General features: G+C 34.9%; 1 protein-coding gene across 1 annotated transcript; it reads left to right on the forward strand.

The window, feature by feature from the left end:
- Window positions 1–4486: 4486 nt before the first annotated feature.
- LOC145586297 (uncharacterized) lies at window positions 4487–16575 on the forward strand. Its single transcript, XM_081643081.1, has 17 exons — window positions 4487–5188; window positions 5804–6157; window positions 6251–6391; window positions 6906–7038; window positions 7136–7249; window positions 7354–7427; window positions 7513–7587; window positions 9728–9820; window positions 9906–9966; window positions 11455–11787; window positions 12234–12360; window positions 12528–12627; window positions 13606–13675; window positions 13771–13923; window positions 14021–14116; window positions 14470–14789; window positions 15767–16575. The coding sequence occupies exons 1-17, from the start codon at window positions 5108–5110 to the stop codon at window positions 16025–16027; spliced, it is 2586 nt and encodes an 861-aa protein (XP_081499207.1). The 5' UTR covers window positions 4487–5107; the 3' UTR covers window positions 16028–16575.
- Window positions 16576–18767: the final 2192 nt, after the last annotated feature.

Genomic DNA, 18767 nt, shown 5'->3' on the forward strand with positions numbered 1-18767 from the left:
CCATATCAAGAACAACAAAATCAACAGGTATATAAAATTTACCTACTCTAACAGGGACATCCTCTAAAACACCTATAGGTATTTAACAGAACGGTCAGCCATTTAAAGAGTAATATAGGTGGCTTTTAATTTACCCATTTTTAATTTAGAGCTTACAGATAATGGCATAACACTTACACTAGCACCCAAATCACATAAAGCTTTATCAATCATCAGATTACCAATATGACATGGAATAGAAAAACTACCCGGATCTTTTAGTTTAGGTGGAGATTTATTCTGTAATATAGCACTACATTCTGCAGTAAAAGCAACTGTCTTTACCTCAATAATAGATCTTTTTCTAGTCAAAATTTCTTTCATAAATTTAGAATATGTAGGAACTTGAGTGATTAATTCTGTGAAAGGAATTGTTACCTGCAAATTCTTTACAACCTCCAGAAACTTACCAAATTGCTTATCCAACTTACTTTTTAAATGCCTATTAGGGAATGGAAGTTTGATAGCTGGACCCTGCACATCTCCACTCTTATCCCGGGGTTTACTCTATAAAGAATTATCAGAAAAGTTAGTTTTACCCTGGAGCCCTACAAGGCTAGTAACAACATTGTTTGGTTTAACAGAATCAGGATTAGCAATTTTTGTTGTAACAGGTTCATCATATTTGGACATAGGAGGCCCATCATAGTGTGAACCACTCCTCAGGGTAATTACATTCGCGTATACTGTTGCTTGTACTGGCTGTGATGGTAGGTCTCCCTGCTGGAGGGTTTGCAGAGCATAGGATATCTACGCAATTTGATTATCTATAATTTTATTATGAGCTAACATGAATCAATTTGCACATCCCTACTCTGCATGTGCTTTTGCATATTGGCTAACATAGTTTTGATTTCTGCTAGGCCATAATCAGATGGAGGAGTAACAACCTGTTGTGGTCTCTAATGTGGAGGTTCGTAATAACTCTGTTGTGGTTGTTGTACCTGTGGTGGGGGTTAAGCACATTTGTATTATTTGTAGGGAATATTTCAAGCATCAACTTTGAGCCCCACTGTGATCATGCATTCAAACATGGTGGCGTCCAAAGGGAAGGAAGCTAGAGAAAAAGAGTCGCCAAAAAGTTTTAGGAACTTGTAAACCATCCACGGGTGTGAAGGTTACACCCCATTCACGATCACAGAGATCACTAACTCCATAGTGGTCCTGATCCATGACTGGATATTCGAGGATGTTGGTACGAATCCAACCTAAAAGAGATTGTGCCCGCCCTAAATAGGCCTCGACTTTGTTCTTCTTATATTCATGCGCGCTTTCCAATTAACATACAATCATTAAATTAATCCTAAGCATATTTAATTCTATGTTGGTTGATTATTAATGCACAAATAAATCTATTATTGGCGATCACTTGAATTAAAATCATATTAGCCTAAATAAAATTATTAATTATCTTATTATGCGTGATTTCAAATACAAATTCCCTTTAAACCTACAAGAAAGGGCGTGATCAATCAATAACAATAATAATATCAAGCAACATAATAATATTAATATTGACACAACAAATCATCATCATCATAATAATAATCTTATCAAAGCATAATAATATTAGCAAGATCCTAGACATGATACTAACATGATTAATAACAAATCCTAGCATGTCACTAATAGTAAAAATTAAAGCTTTAACCCTAACATGATACTAGGAATATACATGATATTAGAAATATTAATTAATTCCCTAAACATGATACTAGAAAGCAATACAAGCATCCTAATTTAATACTAGGAATTAATAAAATAATCTAAACATGATTCATAAAGAAATTGAGTAATCAAACTACTTACTTTGAAACCTCGTACCTCTTTCTATTAAAACAATACACACGCTAGTAACTTCAATAAAAATATTAAATCAAACAATAATATTAATTGAGATATGGATTTGGGACCAAACCCTCAGAACTATCAACCTTTCACGTCGAGATCTAAGACAATTTCGAGCTTGGCTATGTGTATTAGTGTCTCGTGAAGGACGTATGGTGTATGTTTTATGAAAAAGGTTTAGAAAAGGGTTTTGAAAATTAAGAGAGAGCGAGAAAGAATTAATAAGCTTTCGCTTAGAGAGAGAGAAAGAGAAGATTGGTGATAATTGTTGAAGATTCTAGGTGAATTGAAAACGGGAAAAAATCACCCCTTATTTATAGCGAAAACGACTGAAAAAGATCAGATTTTGAGTCGGAATTCAATTCGGAGTAAAACCAGATTCATCGCGACGTGATAGTTTTATCGTGATGCGATGACCTTATCGCATCGCGATAAATCCATTGCATCGCGGCGCGATAAATTCCGTACGATAAGATTTCATACGGAATCCGACTTCCAATCAAATTGGGTTAGCCGGTCTTCCGTACTTATCTTTATTAAATCAGTTTTAAATCCATTAAAAGCACTTGTTTTATTCAATGTAGAATTCTTTATCATTATATTTTCAAAATAGGATAAATTAAGACCTTCTAGAAGATAATAATTAATCCTAATGCCTTTAGAACTTAAAATAACCTTCTAGGTAATTCTAGAAAATTAAGATAGATCCTAATGGTTTTAGAAATATAATTAAAATTAATGGACCATCCTCATGATCATTGGGTCCGCATATAAAGCTCGATTTAGGCGCAGTTTAATATTTTGGCTATAAGTATGACCAAAGTATTGCATCGGCAAGTGTGAAATGACAAATGGTGCAATTATAAAAAAAAAGGAGGAAGTATAAAACTAATTATCAATATGGCTTGAAAATCAAAATTATCAATTGTAACACAAGTACATTCATAATAATTATTTATGTTATAAAAAAAATCATCTAAAACATGTAGAGCCCAAAAAATAGATGCAAATATCAAAGGTCTATCTAATAAATTAAACTCACATCTTTTTATAAATTAAAAGTTGAGGGATCACCTAAATCACTAGTTAGAAGCTAATATGACTCTTGGCAAACTATTTTTAAAGTATTATGATATGTTGCAGTAAAATTGAAATTATTGTGATATTATCTTTAATCTCATATTGTATTAAATTAGATTACCTGGCATCGTCCGAGCCAACAACCAGCTTATAGTAAAATCTACAATAAGATTAGCTCATGGAGTAATTCAGAGGAAATTAAAAAGGTTAAGGGATTAGATTTGGAATTTGGATGGCCTCCATGATTCTAATCTTCCTTTGGCAAAGTTGCCATAAAAGCTTAGGGTTGCGAGATGATTAATTTAAAAGAAATATAATACGTACGTATATCGACACTTGTATTATGCGTAACCTTTGCCATGAAACTATAGATCATTCTTATCCTCGATCGTAAAAAGTTTAGGGAATTTTGAAATATAATTCTTTTAGTTATGAGCCTATGGAAAGAACGGAATTCTATTGTATTTTATATTAAGATCCAAATATATTTATAGAAGAGTGCGCTTAATGTTAGTTCAATATGAGTGATATTATATAATTTACACAGATATTAAGTGTCACTCTATTGGATCCTTTCTTAGGAAACAATTCACTCCTATTCCCCCTATCTAAATAACCCTTTTCTATGGCATGAAAGGTCCCTCATCTCATAATTTCTGTAAACTCAAGTTAAAAAAGTCCGGTTCATGACAACTTAGCGAAAATATGCGTCATCCTTTAAGACAATAATAGCAATGCACACACTTTCAATCTAGGTAACATAAAAGCTTTTTATAAATGACTAGCCTTCTGGCCCGTGCAATGCACGGGTTATTCATATAAAATTGTATTGAGAGATAAGTGAGGAAATATCAATAAGTTATTATGGGGTATAATATGTAATCGAAACATGATTAAAGAAATTAAAATTTTGGAACTTTAATCGAAAAGAGGCTTAAATAGAAAGTGGTGGGGGGGGGGGGGGGGGGGGGGGCTAAAATTAAAGAGAGAATAGAAAAATGTTGAATTGAAGAGGAGAGATGAAGTGTGTTTGGAAGATGAAATATAAGTTTAATGAAATAATTAAAAAAAATGGTGTAAAAAAAAATAATACTGTAAGATGATGACACTTTGGTTAGAGAAGAAGATAGAGAAGTGTATAGAATGGATGGGGACATGTCACACGTGCCTTTCTTAGTTTCTTGGTTATAGTTCTTAAATATTAAGTATAGATAGATTTAAAACTCATCATAGAGAGATCTGACTAGCAATTGAGAGTAACATAAGAAAATGTTATCATCAAAAGGAAAAATCTTCAAATTATCAATTCATTGCAAAGATCGTGGGGTAGATCCATGGTTGATTGCTCATATGATTATAATTATTTGCTTCCCTTTTTAACAATTTGATAATTCGAGTATTTGTTTCCGCATACCCATTGAGAAAAAAATACAAATATTATACGATTATAAGAACAAAAAGAAAAGGTAAATCCATTAGAATTTAGGAGGATCCAATAATCAATAAGCCATGATATTTTCACCCAATTGCTAACTTTATTGAAATATAATACTCCATAACAAACAAATAATTGTCTACCCACCATAACCTAACCTTTCATAGTCTCCCTTTTTCTCACCTACGCTAAACTACTTTATATCATTTCTCCACATCCATTACCACCATTATCCAACATCAAACAACCAAAACCTTCCATATATAAAATTAGAACTTTCACAATTCCAAAAAAAAAAAAAAAACCAAAAAAAAAAAAAAAAAAAACCACATTTATATCACATATATCCATTTTGTTTTTATTTTTATTTCATTTTCTTAAAATTTTGCTCTCAGTCGTTTGGTAGCTCCACAGTACAACCCCACCTCACTTGAACCCAGAAAAATAAAAGAAGAATCAGTCTTTCAGTCTTCAAATTCACTTCATCATTTCCCTTTTTCCCCAGAAAATTTAATATCTTACTTTCATTTTTTCAGTTTTAATTTAATTATTTTTAAATCAATTAACTACAACGATTCGTTCTTCAGTCTTTTTGTACCTGTTCTTGGGATTAATTTTGAAATGTTGGGATTTTCATGGGTACGCGTATCGATCGAAATAGCGCTGGATTTTTGATGGGAAAGTGGGTTTTTAGTGAAATTATTCATGGAGGTGATGATTTATAAAACTCCATGTTTTGGGTTACGATTTGTTCATTGTTTCAGATTTGCTGTCATTCTTTTCGAGGTAAGTTTTTACATCTTATGTAATCTAATTTGTGTAATTATAGAATGATTACATTAATGTAATACTGGGTTTTTGTTGTTGGAATTATTTCATTTTTTTTTTGCGTTTTCTTTTTGGAAAATTAATGTGAATATATGGTAAATTTGTGTCATTTTTCCAATTGGGGGTTTATTTGTTTGGCTCGATTGGAAATTAGTAATGAAATTAATACTCAATTTTCCACATTCATTAGATCTTTATACTTTATTTACATAATTTCCTTATACAGATTACTAATGTTAAACTTAACTCAGAGAAAAAAAGTACTACTAGGTATGACTTAGGAGGTTTAATTGTGTCATTATTAGCTCAAATTACACAATCAAAGTGACAATTAATAGCGGACGAAGGGAGTTAAATTTATAGTGTGTCTAATTTGCACTTCTTGAGTGAAATTTTAGTTGACAAATGATGTTTATTTTAATGGAAATTCTTTTTTATTTATTTTTTATTTTTTTATTAATCAATTGAATTTGAGGTCACAGATTTTTGCTTTGGATAGTGAAGCAGCATAGTTAATTGTCGATTCACAGTTGTCGTGTAAGTTGCTTATCGGCTAATGTTATACTGTGGCAGATTGTTTTGGTATTGGGGTTGTTCTCAAATGCAGCAGAGTCCATTGATTATCAACTTCAACAGCAAGGGCAAGAAAGGGAAGTTAAAAGTATTAGTTCACATTCTTGTATACATGATCAAATTATTGCACAGCGGAGGCGACCTGGTCGCCAGGTTTATTCTGTTACCCCTCAAGTGTATGAGGAGCCTAGTCTCACTGAGTCTCTCAGCCGCAGGGGGCGTGCTTTGCTAGGTATGACGGAATCCATGCCACAATCTGAAGATGGGAAGTGGCCGATTAGAATATTTTTAAATTATGACGCAGTAGGTCATTCTCCTGATAGAGATTGCCGAAATGTTGGGGACATTGTAAAGGTGAGGATTGGGAGCGGTAGCTGCATTTATGTGCATAGTAGTGGATGCTTTTGCTGATTCTCTTGTCTTGTATGTTGCATCTTGATTGATCAGGTTGGGGAGCCTCCTATGACGTCTTTTCCAGGAACACCTTTTTGTAATCCTAATGTTGATCCACCAATATCGGGGGATTGCTGGTATAATTGTACTTTGGAAGACATATCTGGAGGTGACAAAAAGCATCGCCTGCATAAGGTATGCAGTTTTCCATTCTTACTCTATATGAAGCATGTATTGTGTTGATTCATTTTATGCCACAAGCCTAATGTTACAGAATGTGGTGTGAATGTGTACAGTGCAATGCGATATATCTTTTTGCTGATCATGTATGTTTTATTAGTTGTAGTGATTTTTAAGATAGGGCAGCCTGTCTGTTAAAAGATGCTCAAGTGAAGCAATAGGGAGCTTGGAAAATTGGGATATATGATGTAGTCCAAATACTTACCGCCTTACCAGGCTTGAGCTTGGGGTCAATAATTCCAGTTTTCTGGGTTTTATATAATTGCTTGACCCCCTTTGTAACAATCACAACCTCCTACGGCTGGAAAATGTTTAGAAACAAAAAAATTGTTCATTGTTCTTGCAAGCATTCCAATTTTAACAAATTTTAGGTTCATTTCAGAAAATGTTCGGTTTAAGTATTACTCAGTTTACAATCTTTACATATGGACCTGTCAAGTAATACCTATGTCTGTTAATGGATGGGCAGGCTCTGGGGCAGACAGCTGACTGGTTCCAGAGAGCCTTAGCCGTTGAGCCTGTTAGAGGAAAATTGCGACTGAGTGGATACTCTGCATGCGGACAAGATGGAGGTGTACAGCTACCAAGGGAATATGTAGAAGGTTCTGTCTTATTTGGCATTCAGTGTCAGGAATGGATTCTATTATGTCAACCTTTTGTTAGGGTTCATGACAAAATTATTTCACTTTTTCCTTTCAGAGGGTATTGCTGATGCAGATTTGGTTCTTTTGGTAACCACAAGGCCAACAACTGGAAACACACTAGCATGGGCTGTGGCGTGTGAGCGGGATCAGTGGGGCCGTGCTATTGCAGGTAAATTTACCATACATGATCTGGCATAGGGATTGGGTAATTGGGTTGATGTATCTCTGCTAAATTCTTGACAAGTATAAATTACTTTTTTCTTGTTCGTGAAGGCCACGTAAATGTTGCTCCCCGACATTTGACTGCAGAAGCTGAAACACTACTTTCTGCAACTCTCGTACATGAGGTTAGTGATTTATATTTTTCTTTTGATTTTTGTTTGAGACAGAAATTAATAAGCTTTATCACCTATTATGGTTTTATTTTTTCAGGTTATGCATGTTCTTGGTTTTGATCCACATGCTTTTGCACATTTTCGTGATGAGCGCAAAAGAAGACGAGCTCAGGTAATTTTCAGTCTAACAAAAAGTTTGTTTTTTGGGGGGGGGGGGGGGGCTGGGGGTCCCTTGGCATACCTTGTGCTCGTTTAAAATTTTGGATTATGGATGTTAGATTTAGATATAAAAGGCAGTTGGTGGAATATTTTCATGTAATGCTCGAAATGTTTATACCAAAAACCTTTAAAAGCTCAAGGCCAGCTACAAAGCAGTGGACACGATTCACTGGCACATTGTTGGTAGTATACAAGCATGTGTGGAAAGTATGTAACTGGGTTACTGATTATTCTATTAAAAGCATCCAAAGTACAATCAAACGTGGTTTGTTGCACACTTGCACTTTGGCGTTGTACACCTCAAATAGAAGCAGAATTGATGTTTAAAAGGTGTCAATGCAGATTACTTGAAAACTGGAGTGAAATATGGTTGGGGTGGTTGGAATTTACCCAATCCTCAAAGGGAAAAAGGAGATATCTAGATCTTTGACAACAGAACAAATGTGTTTTGTGAAACCTTATATATGAGAAGGAAAATATCATCACAAATCTCTTGCCTTGAGTAGAACCTTGACCTTCCAGGTAATGTTGGCTACTAAGATATGGTGCTGTGCCCTGCTGATGACTAAAGATGTACACATCCTATTAGAAGTGAATGAAAAGGTATCCACACTCTCGTGTCAACCACAGATAATTTTAGAACCAGATCATCAGCATGTTTCTTAACCTTCCTAGACCTCCGTGAATGTGTTTCTACTTTCTAGCATCGTCAACTTGGTAAGGAGACAATCATTAAACCTAAATATAAGTTACACAGAGGTCAGTCGGTCACTATGAAAGCTGATGTTAGATTCCATGGATAAGGCAATGTCACTCTTGATCGACTCTAATTATCCTGCCCCATATTTTTCTCATGCTGAATAGTTGTCAAAGGATTTACATTGATGAGGGGAACACGAATCTCTTACATCCTGAACCTCCATTTAGTTTCCAATGACACAACAAATCCAACATCCAATATGGTACTTGTGCTTAAGATTGATGACTTTTCTTAGATCTGGCCTAATTGATCTAATGAAATTTCTTTGCGAAAGTGTTGTGTTCCTTCTAATTCAATGCTAGGTCTCCTATGTTCATAGTTTGAAGTTTGAACCTCTTTTACTAGAAAATGTAGAAGGGAATCCACTGAATATGAGAGAATGCTTCCATTGGTTGGCCAATTTATGTTACCAGTAGTCTACTGTGGAATTTCCAATGAAATTTAATACTTCCTCCATATTTTTATTAGATGCATCACTTTCTAAAAATGGAAGTTTAAATTTAGATGCATCACTTTCCCTTTTAGTTAATAAATTCTCTCTATTTCTTTCCTATCACATGTGCTCTCTTTATTTTTTCTCTCTCTCTATCTCTCTACTCCAGAAATTGTCTAGGAGTCCGCAATTACAAAAGTGATGCAATATACTCTATAATTTAATTTATTCGTTTCATTCTTTTGTGTTCTACTTGGTTGATAATCATATTATTTTGAAACAGGATGAGTGGATGTTAGATAAAGTAGGATAAAGTAAGAGAGAGTGTAAAAAGGTGGGCAATTGTAAAAGAAAGGTGAATAAAGAGATTGTGCGGAAAGGTGTAATTATTATGGGATAAGAGGGGTTAGACAGTAAAGTGGGGTATGTCTAAAATAGAATAAAGCAAAGTGAGCATTAATAAGAACTGAGTGAGTATCTTTTAGACTTAAAAATTAGGATGCTTCTTGGGAGAACATGATTGTTCCACGAATGAACTATAGTTGTGCATCTATTATTAGGTAGTTGAAGCCCTGTTGCCCGGTAGTGCTATTGCATTATAGTTTATTCACAGCTTGGTAAAGTTTTGAAAGTTTGACGATTTGGGAAGGTCAATGTGTCGCTTCCTTGGGCGCTTGCCTTATTTTCACTTATCCTTTCTAATGCTAGTGCCATATGTTTCTATACTCAGTTTAAATTCTCTATTGGCTCTCTGTTCAGATTTTAGATCTTTGTTGTGTACATATGTCATTTTTGAGGAAAAATCCTCTTTATCTGAGCAAATAATCAACATTGATTGACAATCTTTATCTATAACTATCCGTAAATTTCTGTAACTTTGGCCTCACGACTTGTTTGCAGGTCACAAAACATAACATGGATGAAAGGCTAGGAAGGATGGTAACACGTGTAGTGCTCCCTCGTGTTATAATGCATGCGCGGTATCATTATGGGGTACTTGATTAAACTTTCAATTCTTTGTGCATGCAATTATGCAAGCCTTATGACTTAGTGTATAACTTATCTGTTACTTTGGCAGGCATTTTCTGAAAACTTTACTGGTTTAGAGCTAGAAGATGGTGGTGGGCGAGGAACATCAGGTCATTCCCTTCTCCTTTGTCTTTTACCCTTTCTATTTTTATCAAAGTTACTAAGAACCATTTTTAACACAGCATGTTTTGTATACTGGATCCAAGATCCTTGCCCAACTCTCCACTCTGCTCTTGGACTTGGAGCCCATATAAATAACTCCCTTTGTTCCAATTTATTGTCCACTTGCCCTCTTCCCTGTTTGAAGTGGAATCCTACTTTCTCTTATTTTACCTCTTTCCATCACATCAATCCGATAATTTCACAACTTTCACACTTGCTTTGTTGCTCTTGCCGATAATTTCACAATTTTCACACTTGCTTTGTTGCTCTTGCTACTTTTGTATTGTAATTTCTACAATTTCCTATTTTACAAATTTCAATATATTATTCTCTTTTAACACTTTTTGTCCCCGCTCTTGTTTTCTTAATATGCATGACAAAGCTTAATTGGAAGATAACATTTGGACGTCGAAGTACTAATCATAAAGAGGGCTGGGGTGGGTTCAATGTGGAGCGTAGGATTTTATGGCAGTGGAAGATATATTATGAGAAGAGTTATAGGCTGTGATAATGAAAGTCAGGGAGGGAGTTGACAATGGCTTCACCAGTGGTGATGTGGTAAATGATGTGAGAAAAATGACTAGCAGTAGCTAAGAATTGTAAGTGGCAGCAGATCTGGATTGAGAGATACAGACAATTGAATTGCTGATGGGATGTTAATGATGAGATAAGAGAGGTTGGTAGTTGGTACTGAATTCAGATCTTGAATTTCATGGCATGCCGAGGAGAGAGTAGATAACAAGAAAAGGGGGGAGAAGGAGAGGGGGGGGGGGGGGGGAGGGATTACATGGGTACAAGGATCAGTAATAACAAGAATGTTCGCTGTGAATTTTTAAACATTAATGCTTTGTAGAAGTGGTCATGTCAGGATATTTAGACATGTAAAATTCCTTAACAACTATGAAAGTTCTTGTCATCAAAGGGTCTTTAAAAATATTATAATATGTACTATGTTATGTTACGGTTTAAATTGTTTTAAATAATTTGTGCATATACTCTATCTAATCTCTTCCTCAAATTGCATGCCTATGAGGTGGAGAAAGTATATTTTGTTTTTTTAAAAGCCATGTGACCATGTCTCTAGCCATGTCCATTAATAGGACAATGCCCATATTTTCTGGGCCATGACAAAGTAGGCATCCAAATTCTTATTTCCAACCTTGTACTGCAGTGTTAGTAGCCTAGTAACATAAATATGAAGTCCGGAGATACTGCATGGATGTAATAGTTTTGCACTTTTGCCATATCTAATCTAATGTAATTCACCTTTTGTAAAACCCTCAAACTGTTATTTTTGTTTGTACTCCCTATTAGGCTATAAATCTTATAAATCTTTGTTTGTACTCCAGTGCAAACATTCCTTTTGTGCTAAGTTCATTAATGTATCTAAGATTTTCAGTTCAGTGACTTATATAGTTCATTGTTTATGCTTTCAGGCTCGCATTGGGAGAAGAGACTGTTGATGAACGAGATCATGACAGGATCTGTAGATACTAGGTCTGTTGTTTCAACAATGACTCTGGCTTTATTGGAGGATAGTGGATGGTACAAGGCCAACTATAGCATGGCAGACCGCCTTGACTGGGGGCGCAATCAAGGCACTGAATTTGTTACTTCACCATGTAATCAATGGAAGGGTGCCTATCATTGCAACAATACCCAATTGTCAGGTTGTACATATAATAGAGAGGCAGAAGGGTACTGCCCCATTGTAAATTATATTGGCAATCTCCCTCAGTGGGCCCAGTACTTCCCACAGGCAAATAAAGGTGTATTTTCATGACATGGATCTTCTATTACATTTATAATTTCCCCTCATATAGTCCTTCCTGCCTCGTGGCATCTGTGCTTAGTTCCTAATCATGTTGCTAGTGTAATGATTGAAAAGGTAATAATCTGTGATGTAATTTATCACCATGGAAGAGAATTCTTTGTTAGATGCAAAATAGCTTCAACTGTTGAAATAAATTAGCTTACTTGTAGTATAAGAAATCAATCATATACCCTAACTCCTAATCAAACAACCCTGGAAGCATGTAAAATAGATTCAGGATACGGTGAGTGGAATATTTGGAGTTTGAAGCTCTTTCAGGGGGTAGGGGGGACTGGTTGAAGAGGAAGAGCAACCTGTACCAGGAGTTCTATGAGCAAGTTGTGTTGTTTATAGACGTTTAATTTTTGTCTGTAACATAGATTCTTGATTTGGCTATTGCAGGTGGGCAGTCTTCATTGGCAGATTATTGCACATTCTTTGTAGCTTATTCTGATGGGTCTTGTACCGACACCAACAGTGCAAGAGCACCTGACAGAATGCTGGGAGAAGTGCGTGGAAGCAATTCCAGGTATTACTTATTCTTTATATTTGAGCCTGAATCTTGTCAGGTATTTTGGTCATGGTGTTGTTAATGAGCCTTTCTCGTTTCTGGTGAACATGAAACGTCTTCTAGATGTTAAGATAAAAAAATATAAGTATTTGTAGCTGCTAAATTTTGTCTTGAACATGGTGTAGGTGCATGGCCTCTTCTTTAGTTCGAACTGGGTTTGTACGTGGTTCAACGACTCAGGGAAATGGTTGTTACCAGCATCGATGTATAAACAAGACATTAGAGGTAAGGCTGGGATATTTAATACTTGTATTTGTTGTGTACATAAAAAGATATGGGGCTACAAAGTGATTGGTGGAATGGCTAATAGAGCAAGAGAAGATGTAGGAGGAGGGATGGAAGGGGCCGTAGATTTTTTGAAGCTAGATGATTTGACAGGATATATTTTTCCTGAGTCACAAAATTTACTCCCTCCATCCCTTTAGTCTTCCTACTTTTACTTTTTTGGTTTGCCCCATATATACTTTCTATATTTATTTATTTTTTAACTTTTTGGTTTGTCCCAAATAGACTTTGCATTTCCTCTTTTGGTTTGGCTGCAGCTAAAATTTTTTAAACCCTTCCCATTATATGCTCCCATTATCTCTCTCTTGAATTAAAATAAAAAATCTAAAAAAAAAATACTATAAGATAGTTTTATTTGGTAAGATCATATACTGTCTACTGGGTAACTAGTAATGTTACTTATATGATTAATGAAGCAAAAATGGTAGCTAGGAAAAATGTAAATTAATACTCGTATATGAGTGGCAAACTAATATAAAAACATGATAACTAATTTCTACTTATAGTTACCCTTTCATAATTCGTTGTCAATTTTTTTTTTTTTTTCTCTCTATTAGCTAAATCTTTATTAGTTACCAAGAGTGTGCTGGTGTCGTGCTGACATCATAATGTCTTACTTACCTTGTTAGACCACCTTACAAGAGACATACTGTATATTAACCCTATATCACACTCCCCCAATTTCTCTCTCCTAAATAAAAAAATAATAAAATTTCCCTGCCTCAGCTTTTTATTCGTACTATACATGACAATGGTCCACCACTAGAAGCCTTCTAAAAGTTTTGGGAAAATTTTTATGGAAAAGAGTCCTATGTAGACCCTTTAGCTAATTTATGGGGTGCTGTGTGCATTATCTTGTAAGAGCCATTTTGTTTGACAAGGCAATTTGTTGTATAATATTCCTTTTCATGCTCATAGATTGCAGTGGATGGCATATGGAAAGCCTGCCCTGCAGCAGGTGGCCACATTCAGTTCCCTGGGTTCAATGGTAATCACACAGCTAACTTGTGAAGTATGTAACTATTTAATTGTCTTTTTTTTTTTCCTTCTGCAGCCCTGTAATTCTATTGTTGCTTTGTTTAGGGGAGCTGGTTTGCCCTGGTTATCATGAACTTTGCAGCACATCATCACTTCCTATCTCAGGTCAATGTCCCAATTCTTGCAATTTGAATGGAGATTGTGTAAATGGGAGGTGTCGTTGTTTTTTGGGGTTCCATGGCCATGACTGTAATAAACGTAAGTTACCCCTTGCCCTCTGCAGTCTTCTTTACAAAAAAAAGTTAGAATTTTATTTTCTATGCCTCTGAAAGTACGTGCTAATTTTGTAATGCAGGCCTCTGTCCTACTAACTGTACCAACCATGGCACCTGTCTTGATAATGGGGTCTGTGAGTGTCATAATGGATACACAGGCGTTGACTGTTCCACAGGTAATGTTGAAGATCCTCGACATAATAAGATCCCTGCTATTTGTGTTGTGTGATTTAGAGCAAGGGTTTACGGCAGCATAAACTTTGATTAGTTGGTTTTGCTGAAAAAGAACATATTACTGTCATCACTCAATATCATCATGCATAGTTGTTGTTTCTTGTTTGATGTGTGGCAATGAAATAGCTATCTTAGTTTTGCATGATTATGATTTCAGTGTCGGCTATATCTATATGTGTGAAAAATTTATTAAGACTCTCGTAGATATCATTGCCTGTGATTTGTGCAAAATTTATCAAGTAGAATTAAGTAGAGCCTCCTTATAACTTGTATTTTACTTGAATGTGATTTGCAGCTGTATGTGATGAGCAATGCAGCCTTCATGGAGGTGTCTGTGACAATGGAGTTTGTGAGTTCCGTTGCTCTGATTATGCTGGCTACACATGCCAAAATAGTTCTTTGTTGATGTCAAGTCTCTCAGTCTGCCAAAACGTTCTTAAAAATGATTTTTCTGGGAAACACTGTGCTCCTAGTGAACTAAGTATATTGCAGCAGCTTGAAGAGGTGGTTGTCATGCCCAACTATCACCGTCTCTTTCCAGGTGGGGCTCGAAAGTTATTCAACATTTTTGGCAGCAGTTATTGTGATGAAGCTGCTAAAAGGCTAGCATGCTGGGTAAGTTTGTTAGTTAATATGACACATGCAAATCCCATTCTTTTTACGATTAATTCCATTTGCTGAGATATTTAGAGGATCTTTTAATTCCACATCTGCAAATGTTGAGATCAAAGTTGTTTAATTGAGTGAGTGTGTCAATATTATGCCAGTGCTAATTTTATGACAAATAAATGAGAGTTACTTTGCATGAAATGACAGTTTAAGTATCATTAGTATGTCTCAGTGCTAAATTTTTGGAAAGCATATGTGAAGGAAAGTATTAATTTTGTAGATCCCATCATTGTATTTTGTAGTTTTCAAAATTTGTAGATCCCATCATTGTATAAACTTATGTCAGCTATATGCATCCAAATACGCCATTGGCGAGTTATCCACTGAAATTTATACCATTCCTTGTCAGAGAAAACCAGCACTGCTAGCCAACTGCCCATACATATATAAGATGATGCTCTTGTGCGTCAGTGCCGGTTAGCTCATCCGTGGGTGATTTCATATGTCTTTTAGCCTATTTGGGGCATGTGGATGTGGTTCAGATGTTATAAGATTATTCGATGTCCTTTTCTATGGCAGATTTTGTGAAGGATATACTTGGAGTTATGAGGTTTGCTTATGAGGGCATGGAAGCTATTTCGAGATAATAGTCATTTGGATGATGAAATTTTCATAGATGTTATAGAGTGTAATTTGATATGAGAGGAGAAGGATGATTCTTCAATTTTTCAGTTGGCAATAGCAAGTATTCATTTTTAGCAAGTATATGCATATATTATTATTATTTTATTTTTTTGGTTGTAGATAGCATTTATTTTCCAGGCATTGAGATTCACACATGTATGTGTATATTATTATTATTTTATTTTTTTGGTTGTAGATAGCATTTATTTTCCAGGCATTGAGATTCACACATGTATGTGTAATATTTGTTACTATATGTGCATCAGTTTAACTCACATATGTTGCCTTTCTCATTCTAGATCTCAATTCAAAAGTGCGACATGGATGGTGACAACAGGCTACGAGTCTGCTATTCAGCATGCCAGTCTTATAACTTAGCATGTGGGGCTTCGCTGGACTGCTCAGACCAAACACTTTTCAGCAACAAGGAAGAAACTGAAGATCAATGTACTGGCGCTAGCGAGATAAAGTTGTCATGGTTTAGTCGCTTTAGAGGCAGCAGTCACCGTGTTGATAGTTCCTTGAAAGAATCATCTGTAAAATATAGTCAGAAGCTGTAAACCACCCCCCACCCCCCCCCCCCCCCCCCCCTCTCGCTCACCTTGTAATTTTTATAGGCTGTTTATTGTAGGAGAAAGGCAGGCACAATCTGTCGTGCCTTTAGGTGTAGGAATTTAGCTTTCTTCCCATTCTAAATGTCATTTAGGAATGGGGGTTGAGTAGGAAAATTCAGCTAGCTAGGCTTTCAAAATGAAAGTCCCAATTGTAGAGAAAATTGTATGAGGCAAAAGGAAAAAACAAAGAAATATCAAGGGAAAAAAGGAAAAATGTAGGACAAAAGAAAAAGGAATACTTTTGTCAATGTTAAATCTCAGAGATGGCCGAAGGCTGTTAATGAGAATGAGAAATCGTCAATTTCGGTTTGAGTTCGTACTTCATGTATGTATATTTAGTGAAGGCATTCTCCTCTGCGTCTTAGATGTTTGTATATGTTAATTAAGCCTGGTTTGTATGTATGTATACTAATGCAGAGAATAATGCTTACTTTGCCATTCTACTTTGGTACCAAAAAAGTTAGTAGTAAGGACTCTTTAATTTCTGGATTTGAGAGGTTGCGAGTTTGAATCTTATCATCTCTATGTTTTGGGGTGGGAAGTTACTTTTCCTTTTCCATCTCTTCTTCGAAGGGCTTGGTTTGCGTTCTTGACAAAGATTGGATTTAGCAGACCTTTGAAACGTGGACAAATAAATCCATTCGTATTACTTAAAAAAAAAAAAAGAGAGAAACATGTACACTTATTAGACTAACTAGAGTGTACCCGTGCAATGCACGGGATATATATTTTACAGAATAATATTACAAAAAATATTACAAAAAATGTAACACGAAGTAATAGAAAATATATTTCAAATTCGCACCAAATATATATATATATATATATATATATATATATATATATATATATATATTTCAAATGCGGAAAGTTAAATTTGTCTCCCTCCGTCCCATAATAATTGACACAGTTCCTATTTTTGTACCTTTCACTATATTTGACATGCCACTAAATACGGAATGATACAACTAATTAAAAAAAATATTTTATCACATTTTCTCTCTCCTCGCCTACTCTACTCTCACCATACTTCTTGTTTTCTTATAATGTAAAAATACAAAAGTGAATATTTATATAATAAACAAATAATTTTCTTAAACTACGTGTTCATCCCAACGTTCCAAGTATTATAGGATGGAGGGAGTATATGATATCTAACTGTTATATATGGCTGATCACATCGTGTGCCCAGTTGTTATTACATGAGTTATTATTATTAGTTTTACAGGGGTTATCCATTTAGTATTATAGAGGTAATCCCGTTCGTGTTATAAGGGTTATTTCGTTAGTGTTATTGGAGTTACATTGTTCTTTTGCAAGCAGCTACACTGGTGGTTTGCTGCACATAAAACGTATTGGCCTTGTTTGGCAAATGGCTGTTGGCTATTGGCTGGTTCACTTGGCTTGTTTGACCAGCTGGAATGTTTGGTTGTTTATAATGGCTTTTGAAATTGGCTGTTTATAAAAGTGTTTGGTAAATTAGTTGTTGGTTGTTGGCTCTTTATTAGATAATTTGTGGGCCAACAAGCCAAAAGCCAACAAAAAAAGCTACTCAAAGCAGCTTTTTCATTTTGGCTTAAAAGCTAGCTTTTTCGCTAACTAAAAAGCCAATTACCAAACACATTTTTGGCTGTTTGACCACATAAAAAAACCAAAAGCCAAAAGCTAAACAAAAAGCCATTTACCAAACATGGCCTTTTTTTTTTTTTTTTTTTTTTTTTTTTTTTTTTTTTAATTATTGGATTAACAATAAGGTAGTTATTGAACATTTCTAGAAATATCAATCAATGTGCATACCGTACCTGTGCTAATGCCCGGATTATATTATACGCGAAGGAAAACAACACAAAGTGAAATGTTGGTAATTATATGAATTCCTTGAAAAAAAATAAAAAAAAAAGTAAATTATTGGGATGGGTAGTAAACATGATGTATACATTTTTTTGTTTCACAAAGTTTCATATGTAGCTGGCAACACCGTGTGGCTAGATTATTTATTTTGGGGTTACTCGGTTAGTTAAGGGTTACTCAGTAAGGGGTCACTCAATTGAAGGTTACTCAGTCGGTCAGAGGTTACTCTGTTAGGGATTACTCAATCAAGGGTTATTCGGTCAATTAGGGATTACATGATCGGTCAATCAGAGGTTACATGATCGGTCAATCAGAGGTTAATCAGTCAAGGGATATTCAGTTAGTCAGGGGTTACTCAGTCTAGAGTTACTTAGTCAAGGAATACTCGGTCTGGCAGGGGTTACTTGGTTAGTGTTTTGTGTGTGTCAGTTGGTCGGTGTGGCCAGCCACACAGAAAATCGTGCTATTTTGATTTGATATAAAGGTGTGATTAAAAGAAAAACAGTTATTAAATTTTTAATGAAAAATAGTGGATCTTATGGTGGTTGTATTTTTTTATTTTAAATGAAGTACATATAATTTTAAGATTAATTTTCAAGTGTTAAAAATGTTCAAAATTAAAATAGATTCCTTGTAATTTTGGGGATTGGGGTTTTTAAAACCAAATTATTGGTTGTTATATTAAAATAAGTAATTTTTTGTTTTTTTATTTTTTTTATGTAAAATGCATAACATGTGTGTTATTAGTAAAAATAGTAATAGTGGAAGTTACTTGGAGATTTATTTTTGTTTTTATTTTTTTTAAAAATGTGGAAGTTATTTGGAGGATAATGCA

Source organism: Chenopodium album, chromosome 16 (assembly GCF_948465745.1).
Source record: "Chenopodium album chromosome 16, dcCheAlbu1.1, whole genome shotgun sequence".
In the NCBI taxonomy this organism is placed as follows: Eukaryota; Viridiplantae; Streptophyta; class Magnoliopsida; order Caryophyllales; family Amaranthaceae; genus Chenopodium; species Chenopodium album.